General features: G+C 45.1%; 1 protein-coding gene across 2 annotated transcripts in view; it reads right to left on the minus strand.

Moving 5' to 3' along the window:
- Positions 1-2361: 2361 nt before the first annotated feature.
- The window catches only part of FH (fumarate hydratase), a 452710-nt gene continuing 433933 nt past the window's right edge, over positions 2362-21138 (minus strand). For both annotated transcript variants that reach the window (XM_068231902.1, XM_068231901.1), the window contains exon 10: positions 2362-2611. In XM_068231902.1, coding sequence (XP_068088003.1) covers positions 2469-2611 — 143 coding nt within the window. In that variant the 3' untranslated portion in view covers positions 2362-2468. The remainder of the gene's footprint in view (positions 2612-21138) is intronic.

Here is a 21138-nt window from a genome sequence, read left to right on the forward strand (position 1 = left end):
ACAATACATACACTACACGATACAAACATAGACAGGACTCTGGTAGAGATTAGATTGTGAGCCCCTCTGAGGGACAGTTAGTGACTAGATAATATACTCTGTGCAGCGCTGCGGAATATGTTGGCGCTATATAAATAATAATAATAATGTGCTAATTAGGGCATACAAAAGCAATTATATCACTACTTTAATGAGCAGTGGCATGGAGTGTGGTAAGAGGCTTGATTGTATAGGTGAGGACTACAGAGATCCAGGTGGTGCTGCCACAAACAGCTCAAAGGGCTGTTGTGTTGGGTCTACACTGGCGATATTTTTAAGTTGCCAGAGTTGTACAATACCCTAGGTTGCTGTGGTTTGCAGAAAAAAAAAGACATGCTTTCCTCTAACCATGATAACAGTGGGTGGATACATGGTAAGTAGTCTGCTGTTGAGGTGGGGTGCACCGCACATGTGCTCACACGGTGCAGATTGCACATTTCACAGTTTCCCTGCTTGCAGTGATATTGGTGCAGCATACAGTATCAGAGAGAACCGAAACTCTTCCACAGAAGAGAAGGAAAACACAGAGAAACCCACCCTGTTTGTATTTAGAGGTAACATCCTTTCTAAATTTCCCTTATCTGCTAGTAATGAGCCACTGTAATGTGAGAGGTCATCTCTGTCTGAACTGTGCCATTCAAACAGGCTATATGTAAACAAAGGAGTTTAATCCTGTATATGCTTCCAGCAAATCAGGAAGCAACTACACTGCAGCAACTCTGAGGAGCTCTATAAGCTGTAACAAGGAAATATTTTTCTGCAAAGGTCTTTTAGAGCAGAGAAAAAAGTCCTGGGCTTAGGTCTGCTTTAAAGAGACTCTGTAACAAAAATTGCATCCAGTTTTTTATCATCCTACAAGTTCCAAAAGCTATTCTAATGTGTTCTGGCTTACTGCAGCACTTTGTACTATCACAGTCTCTGTAATAAATCAACTTATCTCTCTCTTGTCAGACTTGTCAGCCTGTGTCTGGAAGGCTGCCAAGTTCTTCAGTGTTGTGGTTCTGCTATGAACTCCCCCTTCCAGGCCCCTCTATGCACACTGCCTGTGTGTTATTTAGATTAGAGCAGCTTCTCTCTTCTCTTTTACAAGCTGGATAAATCGTCCTCTGAGCTGGCTGGGCTTTCACATAGTGAGGAATTACAGACAAGGGCAAAGCTGTTTGCAGGAAGAAAAGAGCAACCTAAAACTTCAGTGCATGAGAGATGCAGGGGGAAAGAAACACACAAATGATGTCTTGAGATTCAAAAGGAAGGCTGTATACAGCCTGCTTGTGTATGGATGTATTTTCTATGTGTGGACATACTGTACATCAACCTACTTCCTGTTTTGGTGGCCATTTTGTTTGTTTACAAACAAACTTTTTAAAACTGTTTTTAACCACTTATAATGCGGCGGGGAGCGGCGAAATTGTGACAGAAGGTAATAGGAGATGTCCCCTAACGCACTGGTATGTTTACTTTTGTGTGATTTTAACAATACAGATTCTCTTTAAAGAGAATCTGTATTGTTAAAATCGCACAAAAGTAAACATACCAGTGCGTTAGGGGACATCTCCTATTACCCTCTGACACAATTTCGCCGCTCCTCGTCGCATTAAAAGTGGTTAAAAACAGTTTTAAAAAGTTTGTTTATAAACAAACAAAATGGCCACCAAAACAGGAAGTAGGTTGATGTACAGTATGTCCACACATAGAAAATACATCCATACCCAAGCAGGCTGTATACAGCCTTCCTTTTGAATCTCAAGAGATCATTTGTGTGTTTCTTTCCCCCTGCATCTCTCATGCACTGAAGTTTCAGGCTGCTTGTTTCTTCCTGCAAACAGCTTTGCCCTTGTTTGTAATTCTTCAGTATGTGAAAGCCCAGCCAGCTCAGAGGAGGATTTATCCAGCTTGTAAAAGATAAGAGAGAATCTGCCCTAATCTAAATAATACACAGGCAGTGTGCATAGAGGGGCCTGGAAGGGGGAGTTCATAGCAGAACCACAACACAGATGAACTTGGCAGCCTTCCAGACACATGCTGACAAGTCTGACAAGAGAGAGATAAGTTGATTTATTACAGAGACTGTGATAGCAGAAAGTGCTGCAGTAAGCCAGAACACATTAGAATAGCTTTTTGAACTTGTAGGATGATAAAAAACAGGATGCAATTTTTGTTACGGAGTCTCTTTAAGCTACTTTAGCACATATACTTTGAAGGAGAGCTGAGGGAGTATCAAATATATTTTTCAGTACCTTTGAAAAACAACTGAAGCAGACTACTTGTCAGGAAAAAAATAAACAGAAAAAAATTAATAAATCAACTGCAATGCACCCAATATCAACTTTCCCAATTAAATGTTTACTACACAGTATAATGAAAGGGAACTTAACATTTTTCAAAAATGCAATGGTGAAGATATTTTGAGTTTCAAGATCTACAGTTCTCTACTTTGGGCCAAGCATGTCTTCAGGCCTGACCCACTGGTCAAATTGCTCTGATGTTAGGATTCCCAGATTAATAGCAGTCTCCTTTAATGTAGAACCATTCTTGTGAGCTGTTTTAGCAATTTTAGCTGCTTTATCGTAGCCTGCAATGAGAAAAAACAAATGATTATGGTTCATATTATTGACATTTCAAAAACAATTTGAGAATAATCAATATCTCTTTTCATACAAGGTGTTGTGATCTGCTCATACCAATGGTTTGATAAAGAAACAACACCAACAGGAAAATGTTTATGTGCTTTTTCCTCTACATCTTTTTTTACATATACAGACAAAGTATACTGGCAAGCAAAAGTGGTCATGAAAAATATAGTGTACTGTATTGTAGCAATATCCCCAGTTGTGCCAAGTGACCTCATAGATTATTCTCAAGGGCGTAGCAATAGGGGTTGCAGAGGTTGCGACCGCATCGGGGCACTTGGGCCAGAGAGGCCGCGAAGGGCCCATTCTCAACTACAGTATTACCTCTCTATTGGTCCTGTGCTCATAATAATCATTTCTATAGATACTTTGAATAGTAGTAATCATTAACAAACAGCTCCCCATCCCCTTCTTGCACCTCTGACACTGTAGTTGCCATTGCGATAAACCATTTATTTCAGTGCCTCCTGCAGTCAATCCCCAATTCCTAAGGCACCCAACAGTGTACCCCATGAGTGCATACCATTTTCCACTGGCTCCAGTCGTTTTTTCTATGCACAAATACTTTTTTACTATGCACCTAGAACAATGTCTCAGCTGTCCCCACCAGCATTCTTAAAGAGAATCTGAACTGTGAAAATCTTACATAAATAAACGTAACCAGCCTGTTTGTTGTCTTCTCCTAGCCCCCTCTGTGACATTTTTGCCACACCCCGCTGCTTTCCTGGTGATAATATCACTGTTTTATTCATTGTTTTTGTAAACAATGAAGATGGCTGCCAAACAGGAAATACATAATCAGAGCAGGTGCCTGTTTGCAGAAGCTCCTCTCAAATGTGACTTGATTTCTGGAATGTTACTCCCATGTGTTGCCTTAGCTGCTTGTCTGGGCTTTGCACTGATCTCTCTGCACTCACAGCTGTTTGAAATGTTTCAGCTCCATGAACCTTGCAGAGACACTGGCTGTGAGCAGAGACATTGCCTGCAGGGGCGGACTGGCCCGGGAGGACGGGGGTCGGATTCCCCCCGGGCCGCCGCCTCCTCAGGCATCCAGGGCCGGCTGCGCAGCACTTTTTATTTGTGCCGTCAAATAACTTTTGCAGTGCTGTGGCCGATCAATCTAAAGACCCGCCCCCAGCAGTAGCTCTTCACTCATATCGGGCTGCAGTCCAGGGCATTGGGTGAGAGAACTCCTGCTCCTCCCCGAGCCTGCCCCGAGATTGGTCATTGGCTGGCTGCACTGTGGCTTCCAAACTCCACCCCCAGCCCGAAGATGCACTGTGCTGGGGGAATTGCAGGGACCCCAGGAGGAACCACCGCCAAAATCAAGGCAAAGCTCCGCTCCCAAATTGCCGCGAAGCCCCGCCCCCAAATTGCCGCGAAGCTCCGCCCCCAAACGGGAGCAATTATTTCCTGCAAATGCAGAACTCTGGAATGGTGAGTGAGATATATCAACCTCCTCTCCCCTACAAACTGTATTGGGGGTGTCCCTGTCTCCTTCTCTATCACTAAAACTGTCAGGAGGCTCACTGGCTTACTGTGGGTGGGGGGCTCTTTGGTACTTATGCTCTAGGACAGAGTTTCCCAACCAGTGTGCCGCGACACATTTATGTGTCGCGGCAGCACCAGCTATGTGTCACCGCTCTCTGCTCCCCCTGCTCGTCTCCCCAGCAGATCGCCTTATTATCTTAGCAGCGGCCGCTCTCCCCTCTCCAGCGCATGTATTTATTCAAGCAGCGTATCTCCCGGCTGCTCTGTGTGTGATGCGCAGGAAGCATGACTCGGTTACCATAGTAACGGCGATACATATCGCCGCTACAGGAAGCCGCTGCCCTGCTTCCTGCGCATCACACACAGAGCAGCCGGGAGATACGCTGCTTGAATAAATACATGCGCCGGAGAGGGGCCGATGTTAAGGTAATAACAGCGGCGGGGACGGGCGGGCGGCACCACCTACCCATACTGGCTATACCGGGGCACTATACTAGCTATCCTGGGGCACTATACTGACTATACTGGGGCACTATACTGGCTATACTGGGGCGCTATACTGGGGCACTATTCTGGCTATACTGGGGCACTATACTGGGGGCACTATACCGGCTATACTGGGGCACTATGCCGGCTATACTGGGGCACTATACCGGCTATACTGGGGCACTATACTGGGGCACTATATTGGCTATACTGGGGCACTATACTGGCTATCCTGGGACACTATACTGGGGCGCTATCCTGGGGCACTATACTGGCTATACTGGGGCACTATTCTGGCTATACTGGGGCACTATAATAGCTATACTGGGGCACTATACTGGCTATACTAGGGCACTATACTAGCTATACTGGGGCACTATACTGGGGCACTATACTAGCTATACTGGGGCACTATACTGGCTATACTGGGGCACTATACTGGCTGTACTGGGGCACTATACTAGCTATACTGAGGCAACTAAATTCCCTATACTGGGGCAACTATGCTAGCTGTGCCACTGCCCCCCCCCCCCCCCCCCGTGATTGTTACTGAGCCCCTCAGTGTGCCTGCAGCATCAGCAGATTGTTACTGAGCCCCTCAGTGTGCCTGCAGCATCAGCAGATTGTCACTGAGCCCCTCATTGTGCCTGCAGCATCAGCATAATGTCACTGAGCCCCTCAGTGTGCCTGCAGCATCAGCAGATTGTTACTGAGCTCCCCACCATTGTGCCTGCAGCATCAGCAGATTGTTACTGAGCCCCTCATTGTGCCTGCAGCATCAGCAGATTGTCACTGAGCCCCTCATTGTGCCTGCAGCATCAGCAGATTGTCACTGAGCCCCTCATTGTGCCTGCAGTATCAGCAGATTGTTTCTGAGCCCCTCACTGTGCCTGCAGCATCAGCAGATTGTTACTGAGCTCCCCACCATTGTGCCTGCAGTATCAGCAGATTGTTACTGAGCCTCTCATTGTGCCTGCAGCATCAGCAGATTGTTACTGAGCCCGTCATTGTGCCTGCAGCATCAGCAGATTGTCACTGATCCCCTCATTGTGCCTGCAGCATCAGCAGATTGTTACTGAGCTCCCCACCATTGTGCCTGCAGCATCAGCAGATTGTTACTGAGCCCCTCATTGTGCCTGCAGCATCAGCAGATTGTCACTGAGCCCCTCATTGTGCCTGCAGCATCAGCAGATTGTCACTGAGCCCCTCATTGTGCCTGCAGCATCAGCAAATTGTTACTGAGCCCCTCATTGTGCCTGCAGCATCATCAGATTGTTACTGAGCCCCTCACTGTGCCTGCAGGATCAGCAGATTGTTACTGAGCCCCTCATTGTTCCTGCAGCATCAGCAGATTGTTGCTGAGCCCCTCATTGTGCCTGCAGCATCAGCAGATTGTCACTGAGCCCCTCATTGTGCCTGCAGCATCAGCAGATTGTTTCTGAGCCCCTCACTGTGCCTGCAGCATCAGCAGATTGTTACTGAGCTCCCCACCATTGTGCCTGCAGTATCAGCAGATTGTTACTGAGCCTCTCATTGTGCCTGCAGCATCAGCAGATTGTTACTGAGCCCGTCATTGTGCCTGCAGCATCAGCAGATTGTCACTGATCCCCTCATTGTGCCTGCAGCATCAGCAGATTGTTACTGAGCTCCCCACCATTGTGCCTGCAGCATCAGCAGATTGTTACTGAGCTCCTCATTGTGCCTGCAGCATCAGCAGATTGTCACTGAGCCCCTCATTGTGCCTGCAGCATCAGCAGATTGTCACTGAGCCCCTCATTGTGCCTGCAGCATCAGCAAATTGTTACTGAGCCCCTCATTGTGCCTGCAGCATCAGCAGATTGTTACTGAGCCCCTCATTGTGCCTGCAACATCAGCAGATTGTTACTGAGCCCCTCATTGTGCCTGCAGCATCATCAGATTGTTACTGAGCCCCTCTTTTCTATCATACGGGACGTGTCATGTATATCGGAATATTTGGCATGATGTGACGTGTCACGGATATCTGAATGTTTGTCGTGATGTGTCACGACCTGGAAAAGGTTGGGAACCACTGCTCTAGGATTTCCCTGTCTTCCTATATCTGGTTCTATGGCTGCCTATACTGGGGGAGGGCTAACTTCACTGCCACCACACCTAAAGCTAACCTCACCTCCATCGCACCTATCGTTAATCTCACCACCACACCTAATGCTAACCTCACCACCGCACCTAGCGCTAACCTCACCACCGCACCTAGCGATAACCTCACCGCCACACCTAACGCTAACCTCACCTAGCGCTAACCTCACCGCCGCACCTAGCGCTAACCTCACCGCCGTACCTAGCGCTAACCTCACCGCCGCACCTAACGCTAACCTCACCGCCGCACCTAACGCTAACCTCACCGCCGCACCTAACGCTAACCTCACCGCCGTACCTAGCGCTAACCTTACTGCCGCACCTAACGCTAACCTCACCGCCGCAACGCTAACCTAACACCCGCAACGCTAACCTCACCGCCGCACCTAGCGCTAACCTCACCGCCGCACCTAACGCTAACCTCACCGCCGCACCTAGCGCTAACCTCACCGCCGCACCTAGCGCTAACCTTACCGCCGTACCTAGCGCTAACCTTACTGCCGCACCTAACGCTAACCTCACCGCCGCAACGCTAACCTAACCCCCGCAACGCTAACCTCACCACCGCACCTAACGCTAACCTCACCGTCGCACTTTACGCTAACCTCACCGCCACCGCACCTAACGCTAACCTCACCGCCACACTTTACACTAACTTCACCACTGCACCTAACACTGACCTTACCACCACCGCACCTAACTCTAATCGCACTGCCGCACCTAATGCTAACCTCACCTCTACAGCACCTAATGGTAATTTTTTTTTTTTAAACTCTTTTTATTAAAGAATGCAACCACAGAGAAACACGTACATACAGTGCAATACTCACAGGATTATAAAAAGGCATCTTATAAGAACATAGATTCAATTAGGGTTAGTCGATAGGATATGAAGTACTGTTCTGGGATATGCTGGTCAAAGGAGGTATCCATATGAGAACTGCCCGAAGTATAGTCCATGACTAGAAAAAATTGTTCCAAAGTAATAAACTAAAAAGCATATCCAGGAGCGTAGCAATAAGCACTGAAGTGAGGATAAGTACTGGAGAAAGAACATCCTCTACACATAAACAGGATAAAGTTATAACATTCAACAGAAACAGCCCGCACCTTGGGCACTATGCTGGCCCAACCAGTGGGCATCCAGTTATCAGTTAGTTTAGCTAGATAAGCTTAATTTGGCAGGGCAGAAAACTATACAGAGAGAAATATGCTTACATATTGTAATTATACCATAGTATAATATATACTGATAGGCCTTGAGGCTTAGCCATGGGCCGACAATGGAGGAAAAGTAAGCATGTCTGATTTACGTACTGATCGTAAGGGGACTATCCAGCCATGGGGTCCATGTAAGTAGAAATTTACCTATACATCCTCTGTTTTTAAACGTTATTTGCTCCAATGACAGGTTGGCATTAATGAGGCTTTTCCACTTCTCGATTGAGGGAGATATGGGACTCATCCAATGTAGAACAATAGTTTTGTTGGCGAAGTAACACGCTTTCCGAATGAGAGATCTATGCTGTTTGGATCATATTTCAATGTCTAATAGGCCAAGGAGAGCAATTTGTGGAGAAGGGGTAATCTGAATCTCTACAATTTGTGAAAGGAGGATAAATACTTCAGCCCAAAATTTGTTCAAGCGTGGGCATTTCCAAATCATATGGAAATAGTCAGCTGCATACATTTTACATCTGGGACAATGAACGGATGAGTCGTGTCCCATTTTAATCATGCGTTTAGGTGTTAAATACACTTGATGGATCAAAAAAGTTTGAATGAGTCTATCATTAGCTGCAACAGATATCTGAGAGGGAAGCTCCCATATCTCCTCCCAATCTTCCTCGGAGAGTTCTGGGATCACCTCGCGCCATTTGTCAAAGGATGTGTCATCACCATTTGCAGTGTTTACTGCATAGGTATACAGAATAGATATCAGGCCTGATGGCCCCTGTGTCTTAAAGATCCCTATCAATGGGAAATCTGACAGGAGTGGGTTGTTTGCTCTAAATTGTGTGGCCAACGCGTGTCTCAGTTGTAAATATTTATAGAAACTTTGTCGAGGCAGGTTAAATTGGGTTTGCAATTGCTCGAATGATTTTAGATTGCCATTTTCATATAATTGTTGTATACAACGTATCTCCCTATTATACCACCATCCAGCCTCCTGTAATCCTATTAGTTCTTGAAAAGTGGGGTTAAACCATAATGGAGATTCAGGTATAGTCCCTGTATAATTAGTGGCCTTTTTGATTTGCATCCAGACTTTACAGCAAAGTCTGTGTACTGGGAGGCCTCCTATACTACCTGGAGTGCGGGTTTCAAGGAAACCTAAAGGTGGACAATTCCCCATTAAGTGAATGATATGCATTTCGGATTTGGGCATTGCGGGTTCATCAAACCAGCTCTTAATATATCTCAACTGGCCTGCAAGATAATATAGGAAGAAGTTTGGTAGGGCCAACCCCCCAGAGTCCTTAGGTTTTTGTAATATTGATAATTTAAGTTTTGGTCTCGTGTTTCCCCATATGAAGGGAGATATTACGGAGTTTAATTCTCTAAAAAATTTAATGGGGACACTAACCGCTACATGTTCCAAAATATATAGGATTTTTGGTAAAAGGATCATTTTGATCAAGTTTATGCGTCCAGCTACAGATAGGGGTAGTTTAGCCCAAGATTTAAATTTCTGTTTTACCAGGTCCAATAAAGGATACAGGTTTTTTTGGAGAATATATGATGGGTCTTTAGTAATTACTATTCCGAGATATTTAAAATTGTCCACTAGGGGACCCGGGCATCCCAGTCTCGCAAGCTCTATCTGACTATTCCCAAAGAATGTTACCACCGACTTATCCCAGTTGATCTTTAACCCGGAATATTCCCCAAATTTGTCTAAGATCTTAATTGCTCTTGGTATAGAATTTTCCACATCCTCCATAAACAGGATCATATCGTCAGCATATAAACCTATACGCTCCTCAGTTTCCCCAATAGGTATCCCCTTAAAGACCGGGTCGTTCCTTATAATGATAGCAAGTGGCTCAATGGCCAGGGCAAACAGCATGGGCGACAAAGGGCACCCCTGCCGCGTGCCTCTGGCCAGCGAGAAAGTTTGCGTTTGCTGGTTATTAAGTTTGATGTTAGCGGTTGGATGGTTGTATATCATGTTTACCCAATTAATAAAGTTATTACCCAGTTGAAACTTTTCTAAGCATTTAAATAAAAATGGCCATTCGATAGAGTCAAAGGCCTTTGCCGCATCTAATGCAGCAAAGGCCCACTCTCTCTGTTCCTGCCATGCAATTTGGGCAATGACTTGTACCCGTCTGAGGTTAATAGAGGTGGATCGCCCAGGCATAAACCCAGTTTGGTCTCCATCAACGATATTTAGGATCACCTGTTTTAGTCTGTTTGCAAGCACCTTTGTGAGAAGTTTGTAATCAGAGTTAAGGAGAGATATTGGCCTATAAGAGGCACAGTCCTCCGGGTCCTTGTCTGGTTTCAAAATTACCACAATAGTGGCTTCGTTCATAGATTCAGGTAGACTATTGGTCTGCAGACATTGGGAAAGCATACTATTGAATAATGGCAACACAGTCTCCGAATATTTTTTATAAACTTCTGTAGGTATGCCATCTGGCCCAGGGGATTTTTGATTTGGGATACTCGCTAATGCAATGCCCAGTTCATCTACACTGATTGGGGCATTTAGCAGTTTGATCATGTCTTGTTGTAGGGTGGGAAATGCAATAGGATTTAAATAATTGTCAATTTCAGATGACGATACCCTAAGGGAGGAGGAGTATAGGTTAGTATAAAAGTTTTTAAATCTGGCATTAATACAATCGATATCTGTGACACATTGACCAGCCTCATCTTTAACTCGTAACACGTTGGTTCCCCCTTTGTCCTGCCTAACCATATGAGCTAAAAGGCTACTAGATTGATTTCCCATTTCAAAGAAATGTTGTTTGGTAAAAAATAGTTTCCTCTTGGCTTTTTCCTCTGCATGCATTTTATACATTCGTTGTGCCTGGAGCCACTGCGTTTTATTAGTATCTGAGGGGTTATTTGCATATGAATCTTCAGCTTTCGACAGAGAGGCGCTAAGATTCAATTCAACCCTATGGGAGTCCCTTTTAATAAATGAAATGGATGACTTGATACAACCCCTGAGGTATGATTTAAATGTATCCCAGAGCAATAATTTATTTTCAGTAGAGTGATTCGCCTCTATAAATTGTGTTAACTGATCAGGGATTCTATCATGTTTTCCAAAGAGAGTCAGCCAAAAGGGGTGGATCATAGTACTATTACGATTTGGAGGTCCTGCAGTGGATAATTCACAAAAAATAGGTGAGTGATCAGAGATTCCTCTCAGTTTGAACTCAATTTTCTGTACTATAGCGGTCATACCCTGACAGCCCAGAATATGGTCTATTCTCGATAGAGAATTATTATGGGAGGCACAGCAAGTGTAGGCTCTCAGAGAAGGGTATTTAAGACGCCAGATATCAATCCAGCCTGAGCTAGAGAGAAAAGATTGTAAGTGACCATCTCCTGCTCCACCTGTATGTGGGAGTTTATCCAGTGTTGGGTCTAAAGTTAGGTTGAGGTCACCAGCACACAGTGTGAATGCCATAGGGTAGTTAGCAGCGAATGATAAAGCTTTAGTGAGAATACTGAGGGTTGTTCCCGGAGGGTTATAAATACATAGAATATTAAACAGTTTCCCATTTACCGTTGCATGGATAAAAATATATCTCCCCTCACTGTCAATCACTACCCTGTGCGCCTCCCATCTAACTCGTCTATGTATCAGGACAGTCACTCCCCTGGAAAAAGAAGTGTGACAAGAGTGTTTTGCCCACTGTACCCATGATTTGGTCATCCTATTGCATGAGTCCTTAGTAAAGTGAGTCTCCTGGAGAGTCACAATATGAGGACTGTACTTTTTAATTTGGGAAAGTACCATGCTTCTTTTCTGAGTAGCTCCTAAGCCCCTTACGTTCCATGATAGAATTCTTAACATCTCAGCCATATTTCAACCATCTGTCCGTATTATTTGACGAATTACTAAACAGCATCTGCCCTGCCAAGGCCCTTGGTGCGAACCGTGTAAAACTAATAACACATAAAACCACCTCAACATGAGGAATAAATTTAACCGTATCAGAACATGCAGATTCCTGCAGCATATCAAGTGGGGGAATTGCCTTTAAGATAGTATCCTAGGCAATACTTAGCCCAGACATAAATTCACAGAGACACACAGTTGTGGGTGACAAACATTGCTGCACATTAATATGACATACATCTATGATCAGACACTTTCATATTAAGGTAAATAGCAAAACATTTTGATGAATATTAAGCAAGCTCGTCCCTGGCTAGGGTGACAAGAGAGATATGGCTTCTATTGCGTGATTAATCAGCACTAGGCGAAAAGCCTTTAGTAGTAAGCCAGTCTGCAGCTTCTTGTGGGGTGGAAAAGAATACCACTTTATTGCCATCTATGACCTTGAGGCGGGCTGGGTATGCCATAGAGTACTTATATTCCTTGGTTTTAAGCTGTTTCTTGACCGCGATGAAAGAGGCTCTGATCTTTTGTAGCTCCACTGAGAAGTCTGGAAAAATACTCAGTCACGTTTTCATAGTTAATGGTTTGCTTTTGCCTGGCCATTTGGAGAATCCTATCTCGATCTTTGCAATTTAAAAGCCGAGCAAGGAAAGGTCTAGGAGGGGACCCAGGGGGGAGCGGAGAAGCAGGTACACGATGTGCCCTTTCTACAGCAAATGCTTGTGAAAAATTCTCTCTGCCAAATTCTTTAAGCAGCCAGTCTTCTATGAATTCAGAAGGGTCATTCCCCTCGGTTCTTTCAGGGAGGCCTATAATTCTAATATTGTTGCGGCGCGATCTATTTTTAAGATCATCAGCTTTTTGGCGCCAGAATTCCACCGTCTTGGTTAAAGCATTATGTTTTGCAGGCAAGGGGTTAATAGTATCCTCAAGATTCGAGATTCTGCGCTCAGTGTCGGAGACTCTGTCTCTGATGTTTTGTAAATCATGCCGTATAAGGCCCATATCTACTTTAACCTCCTCTATTTTCCCCGAGAGGTCTGTTTTAAGAAGTGATATTGCTCCGAGTAATTGTTCAGCCACCTGTTTTAATGTGGGTTCAGGATCCTCTTCCATGCCCTCTACCTCATTAGACTGTGCAGCAGCAGTAGCATTGGAGGCATTCTCCCATTCCTTCCCCTCTGTCAGATTCGGCGCACCCTCCGCCATGATGGATATTTGTGCGTCCGAGGCCTGGTCTTTCATGTGGCCCCTGTCCCCCCCTTTCGGCCCCTTAGACTGACCATGTTTGGTGGTAGATCTGGGTGGCAGCGGGGCCTCCATCACCGCGGGTGCAGAGAGTGTTTCCGATGCGTCAGGGGGAGCGGCGGTTCCCTTCCCTGTAGTCCGGGCGCCATCTTGGATCTCCACCCGAGCATACTCTTTGAGTTTCTCGGCTGCCGTTTACCTAGTATTCATCTCTGGAAAGTGTAGTAGAGTCCAGAGGAATTCCACGACCCAGCCAGGTAGATATAAAGGTCCAAAGTCTCTGCAGGATGCTAGTGCAGCAAGTCACGGAGCCGGAGCTCTCTCACATGCGTGTGTCTCAGACGGCTTCCGGTACCGCCCCCCTAATGGTAATTTTACCTCCGCACCTAACGGTAATTTCACCACCACACGTAATGCTCACATCACCACCAAAGCACCTAACGTATTGAGCCAGTGCAACTAACGGAAATCTCACCGCTGCACCTAACGCTAATCTTACCACCACTGCACCTAACACTAATCTCATCGCTAATCTAACCGCCACACCTAACCTCCCCACACCTAACGATAATCTCGCTGCCGCACCTAATGCTAATCTCACTGCCGCCTCACCTAGCGATAAACTCACTGCCGCTACACACCTCGCTGCCGCCGCACCTAACACTAACCTCACTGCTGCCACACCTTCCACTAACCTCACCGCTTCTGCACCTAGCACTAATTCACTGCCGCCTTACCCAGCACTAATCTCACTGCCGCCACATCTCAATGGCGCCGCACCTAACACCAACCTCACTGCTGCAGGACCTAACACTAACTTCACTGCTGCAGCACCTAACAGTAACCTCACTGCGGCCGCACCTAGCACTTCTATCACTGCCACCTCACATAGCGCTAACCTCCCCACCGACACACGTAGCACTAATCTCACGGCCACCTCACCTAGCACTAACCTTACTGCCGCCACACTTCGGTGGCACCGTACCTAAAACCAACCTCATTGCCACTGCACCCAATGCTAACCTCACTGCCAAAACACCTCGCTGGTGCAGCACCTAACAAAAACCTCACTGCCGCCGCACATAACTCTAACTTCACTGCCACCTCACTGCCGCCTCACCTAGCACTAACCTCTGTCACCAAAACTCACCACTGCCACACTTAACACCAACCTTACCGCCGCTAAACCTACCACTAACCTCCCAGCTGCTACACCTAATACCAGCCTCACTGACGCTGCACCTAGTCTCACTGCTGCTACACCTAGCAGTAATCCTCCTACTACCACTACTCGCTGCCATTATTTCTTGTTTTAGATGATCTGAGCTTTGTGACATGGTGCATTATCCTGCTGGTAGCCTTCAGAAGCCACCAGGTACACTTTGGTCATGAAGGGATGGGCATGGTCAGCAACAACATTCAGGTAGGCTGTGGCATTTAAACATTGGCCAGGTGGTACTAAGGAGCCTAGAGTGGGGTAAGAATATATCCTCCACACCATCACACCACTATCAACAGCCAGGATGAATCCATGCTTCCTGAGCCACTCATTGGCAGCTACCACCCCCTTGCCACAGCACTCACAGGTGTATTGTATTCCCATCCTTCCTCCTTCAAAATAGTTTTCAAATATCCTTTTTGCAGGAACTAGTTAATGTAGTTAATGTAACATTAAAATGTACACTACATACATTTGCACACAAAATTGATATTTATTTGGACTGGGGTATGCATTTGGGCTGGGGATAGCGTAAAAGGGCCTCTAGGTTGTGTTTTCCCCCCAGGCCAAAATGTCCCAGTCCTCCCCTGATTGCCTGTGACTCATACACACACAGGAGAGCCTGCAGAGGGCGTGAATAATCCTTATTACAGCAGAGACAGTGCATTCAACTTGGCCTCGACAAGGCTTGACAAGAAAAGAAGATTAGATCTATTACAGAGACAGAGCAACTATAAAAAGCTGCAGTAATCCAAACCACATTACATCAGGTATAGGAACTTATAGGATAGAAGAAACAAGGCTGAAAATTTTGTTACAGAGTCTCTTTAAATGTACCTCGCTGTATCTCCCAAACTTTTGCAATGCTCCTAGTCATGTGTCATTTGATCTCAATGAACATCTTAATAGCAGCATATACACAAATCCATGTTAACTTGTACATTGTAAATCAAGTTATTGCAGGCATTTTCAGTGCATACATTGTGACTGAGGAGTTAGCCATGTATCCGATAGAGAAATTCTAAGAAACCAAAATGGAGCAAAGTATTTCAGATTTCTGTTACAGTTATGCCAAAAAGTACACCCACACAAACTGCCTTTTACAGCATATGTCAACATATGGATATCTAACTGGATACTTGCAGTATAAAAATATATCATGCTTTGCTTAGATTTTGCGCTACATCAAAAAAACATGCATTAAAAAAAAGTAGGCACAGGCATACATTTATCACTACAAGTACCTACAATAGATTTGTGATTCTAGGTGCAAATTGGTATATAAGCTCTCCACTCCTTGCAGTCAATGGGCATTCAGAACCTAGCCTTAGCTTGGATCTACTTTTACCTCTCCAACCGCTCCTTCACAACATTTTTCAATGGCTCCTCATCCACTCCTACACCCCTCTCAGTTGGTGTTCCTCAAGGTTCCATCCTAGGACCACTAATGTTCTCACTCTATACTGCCTCAATTGGCAAAATCACCTCCTCCATGGGCTTCAACTACCACCTGTATGCAGATGACACCCAGATATACCTCCACACCCCAGATCTCTCCTCCTCTACCATGGACAAAGTCTCCGCCTGCCTCACATCCATTTCCTCCTGGATGGCCGCCAGGTACCTGAAGCTTAATTTGTACAAGACAGCTTCTAATATTCCCACCCGCACTGCTACACCCCTCCCAGATCTGCACATCACTATCGAAAATACTACCATCCGTCCTACCTCCCAAGCCCGCTGTCTAGGTGTTACCCTGGACTCTGAACTTTCCTTTACACCCGACATCCAAGGTATTGCTCGATCCTGCAACTTCCACCTCCGCAACATCTCCAAGATCCACTCCTACCTGTCCCGACACCACTAAACTTCTTATCCACGCCCTTGTCATCTCCCGCCTAGACTACTGCAATTCTCTGGCCTCCCCTCTAACTGTACTGCCCCACTTCAATCGGTAATGAATGCGGCAGCCAGACTGATACATTATTCTCATCGCAGCGCCTCTACGACTCCACTCTGTAAAGCACTACACTGGCTCCCCATCAGCTTTAGGATCAATTTCAAAACCCTGTGCTTGGCCTACAAATCAGTGCACAAGACCTGCCCAACCTACATCTCTGATATGGTCCACAGGCACATACCAGCCCGCCCCCTCCGATCCTCCAATGACCTGCGCCTAGTCGCACCACGCATATCTCCGTCCCATGCACGATTGCAGGACTTCACCAGGGCTGCCCCCACTCTCTGGAACTTGCTCCCACCAGCCATCAGACTCGCCCCCACCTTTAATACCTTCAAAAAGCTCTCAAGACTCACCTTTTCGTGCTTGCATACCCCCCCCCCCCCCCCCTACACCAGCACCATAATACGTTCTGTTAGACATCCTCTCAACAGATGTTGCAGCTCTGAAATATGGCCAAGCTGGTGGCAAGTGGAATCTTGGCAGCTGCACGCTTGACTTTTCTCAGTTCATGGGCAGTTATTTTGCGCCTTGTTTTTTCCACACGCTTCTTGCGACCCTATTGACTATTTTGAATGAAACGCTTGATTGTTCGATGATCACACTTCAGAAGCTTTGCAATTTTAAGAGTGCTGCATCCCTCTGCAAGATATCTCACTATTTTTGACTTTTCTGAGCCTGTCAAGTCCTTCTTTTGACCCATTTTGCCAAAGGAAAGGAAGTTGCCTAATAATTATGCACACCTGATATAAGGTGTTGAAGTCATTAGACCACACCCCTTCTCATTACAGAGATGCACATCACCTAATATGCTTAATTGATAGTAGGCTTTCGAGCCTATACAGCTTGGAGTAAGACAACATGCATAAAGAGGATGATGTGGTCAAAATACTCATTTGCCTAATAATTCTGCACTCCCTGTATTTTGTATCAGTGTTCATATTTGATGTATATCATTGTCTGTATCATTATGTATCCCTTGTTTGTTTTCTTGCATTGTACAGCACCATGGAATATGTTGGGTCTTTATAAATAAATAATAATAATAATAACTTCCTATACCTGTTCTAATGTGGTCTGTCTTACTGCAGCCTTTCCTAGATAATACAGTGGCTGTATTATCTCTGTTATATAATCTTTCTTCTTTCCTTTGTCAGCTTTGTCGGGCTCAGGCACTCAGGCAGGAATGTGCTACTCTGCTTGTGATAGGCAGAAGCTATACACATCCTCTCCACGCCCCCTGCAGGCTCTGTATGAGTCACAGACTGAGCTTTTCTGAGCCTATCACAAGCTGGTTAGCAGCCATGTCTTTTGTTTGTAAACACTGTTTAAAACTGGCAATTACAAGCCAGGATTGCAGCAGGGAGTGGCAGAAACAGCACAGAGGGGCCCAGGAGAACATAATGAATAGAATCGTATGCTTTTTATTGTAAGAATTTTAGAGTACAGATTCTCTTTACTAATCCCACATCCTCAAAGTGTAATTTCCTGGAAAATGTCATAAGGCGTAATCCATTTTAGGAGTAGGACTCTAGAACTTCAGAATGTCATTATTATATGGATAATGTTTTTCAACAGATTTTGGCCATACTACATGCTTTTGGGATTCCTTCAGGCTTTCTTAATAATGGATTTCAAAGAACCGTGCACAGGGATAACAACAGATTGATCTTCATCCAGTTTTTTTTTTTTTATATTTTATCCATAGATGACAAATGTCTATTCTTTCTTAAATCTTAATACATATTAGACAGTAGTTTATCAAAACCTTCTATGGGAAAGCCTAATTTAGATTTTACTTCATTCTTCTCCTTCTTCCTTTGATAAAAGGAACTCCAATGTCCACCTGCCCCTCTTATGCTGGGAATACATGGTTAGATAGTTGCGCCGGATTAAGCCGCTGGCTCGATCCCGGCGCGTCCCTGCTGGCGCCTGGATCGATCCCCGCTCGTCCCCACGGGCGCTCCTCATCTTCCGCTCGTTTTCTGCCCATTGTCCGCCCGCGGGTATCGAGCGGGGAATCGAGCGCCTCGCTAATCGGACCTGTCGGAAATTATCAATCGAGCCATCAGCGGCTCGATTGATAAGAAACTATCTGACCATGTATTCCCAGCATCAGAGGTCTGAATCAGAGTTTTTATCAGCTTGCTTCTGTTTGAAAAAGACACAGAGGAAGAAACTTAAGGAGTAACAGCATTAGGATCTCTGTGGGCCTGAAAACTAAAAGACATCTGTGTTCGTCCATCCCACAAATGCGTTAATACCAGCTTTCTGGTTTAACCACTTCATCAGTACCCTTCTTTGTATTAACGCTTTAGTAGCAGGATGTGTCACACTTTTTCCCTCCTCCCAGAACTCCTATTCCAGTAACAGAGACAACTCTGCAGTCTGAGAGAAGGGAGCAGAGAGTGTGAACTACAATATAATCTCGTTATAGTAAACTCCAAGGGACCAGGAAAAGTGGTTTACTATATCAGAAATTGTCCTAGAAATGGCCCAGTATGTCATAGTACATTCTCTGCTGCAAAGGACCAACTCTGTCCTCCCATCAAAAGGTACAGTACAAGCACATATGGTAGACTACAAGGTTAAGTATACCTTAGGGCTGCATAGCAAGGCTGGACAAATTGCTGGCACAGTATCCAGGGCTCCTTAAAATTGCAGCCATCACTGAATAGAGGCAGCTGCCACTGAATAGAGGCAGCTTCCGGTGAGTGGTTTTGATACCACCACGGGCAGGACTTGCAGCACGTGTCCTGCAAAACTTTCTGCTCATCCTTGAGCCAATCATGAAGCCTCTTTTCAAAATGCAGCTAATCATAACACTGCATCCTCTTGTTTATATTCATGACATTATTCCTCATTTTCCCTTGGCTGCTTATTTATACAGTACTGTATATCCAGCCCGGGTGCCATTTTTTTTGTCTTACAAATTTTATTAGGCATCAACTCACTTGCAACCAGCCTGAACAGATCAGCAGACCATGGGTTTCACACTGACATATGATGCACACACCACACACTTTTTACATATCCAGAGTCAGCGTCACATGGGGCCAAAAACATGTTTACTATTACAAAAGTTTTATTATATCCGGATTTACTATGCCATGCGTTGCTCCCATACACTTATAATGGAGATTGGCTGGGACCTGGATAGGTAGTTTACTATAAGCAAATGTTTACTATATCCAAGTTTATTATAACATGAGTATGCTGCACAAATTGAATTACCAACAGTATGTTAACAGTTCCAGAATGAAGAGAAAGAGAAAAATAGCAAAAAGGGAAAAAAGTGTTATGAATAGATAAAGTTGTTAGAACAGCTTAGTATGGATAAATGATACAGATAAAGATTGCAGCAGTTCCGAACTGCAGAAAGAGGATCTCCAGTGAAAATAATGTAATAGAAAAAGTGCTTCATTTTTACAATAATTATGTATACATGATTTAGTCAGTGTTTGCCCATTGTAAAATCTTTTAAATCCCTGATTTACATTCTGACATTTATCACATGGTGACATTATTACTGCTGGCAGGTGATGTAGCTTCTGCTTGCTTTTTTGGCAGTTGGAAACAGCTGTAAAGAGCTATTTCCCACAATGCAACACAGTTCACAGACCGGAATCTGCCAGGACCATGATCCTCAGTTTCATGTGGGAGGGGTTTTACCACAATATCAGCCATACAGAGCCCCCTGATGATCCGTTTGTGAAAAGGAATAGATTTCTCATGTAAAAGGGTGCATCAGCTACTGATTGGGATAAAGTTCAATTCTTGGTCACTGTCTCTCTTTAAATTGACAAGATGCATTTTTTATGAACAGCATCAAGGTTAGCTAAAGATGCAAGGGGGTTGAAAAATATTGCAAGAGAATATCAGCATCAGCACAAATTGTGAAGGCAGTCCTAAATGTTGCAGAGTTCAGCTTCATGGGAGCAAGAGTGGAGGCAGCAAAGCAGAGGCGGCCTTAGAGTATGCGGGGCCTGGGGCGAGTGTCACATGCGGGGCCTAGAGCCATAAGTGTAGGCCATATACCTTATCACCACGTTCATGGGCTTGTCCGCCTTTAATGCAGTATTCCTTATTATTATTGTTTGAAAACAATTATGTCAGGTAAAGGCCACTAAGCCAACCAATATAAAAACAAACATTTGCATGGTGGTTTTAAGTGCGGGGGTGGGGGAGCTCATGCTTCAAGTAATTTGGAAATTCTAAGGTTCACGTTTCACAAAATTCACATTGTTGTAGTAACTTTTGTCTTGCAAAATTCAGCCAATTCAGCAATCATGAGGCCCCCAACAAGACAAATTCATCAATCATGAGGCCCCCAACAAGACAAATTCAGCAATCATGAGGCCCCCAACAAGACAAATTCAGCAATCATGAGGCCCCCAACAAGACAAATTCAGCGATCTTGAGGCCCCCAACAAATCATCATGGCCCCCAACAAGACAAATTCAGTAACCATGAGGCCCCCAACAAGACAAATTCAGCAGTCATGAGGCACATAAATAGACAGCATTTCACATAAATAGGCAGAATGCCCCCTTAATATGGTAGACACCTCTCACCTGGCAGCAGTTCCCCAAAATACACTGAATCTGAAAGCAGTGGTTCCCCAAAAATAGGTAGCCCCGGGTCTATAGGTGTCCCCAGAATAGGTGGCCAGCAGTATAGATGTCCCCAGAACAGGAAGCCAGGGGTAGAGATGTCCCGAGAACAGGTAGCCAGGGGTATATGTGCCCAGTATATGCAGCCAGGGGTATATGTCTCCAGTATATGTAGTCAGGGGTATATGTGCCCAGTATATGTAGCCAGGGGTATATGTGCCCAGTATATGTAGCCAGGGGTATATGTG

The sequence above is a fragment of the Hyperolius riggenbachi genome, chromosome 4 (assembly GCF_040937935.1).
Source record: "Hyperolius riggenbachi isolate aHypRig1 chromosome 4, aHypRig1.pri, whole genome shotgun sequence".
Lineage (NCBI taxonomy): Eukaryota > Metazoa > Chordata > Amphibia > Anura > Hyperoliidae > Hyperolius > Hyperolius riggenbachi.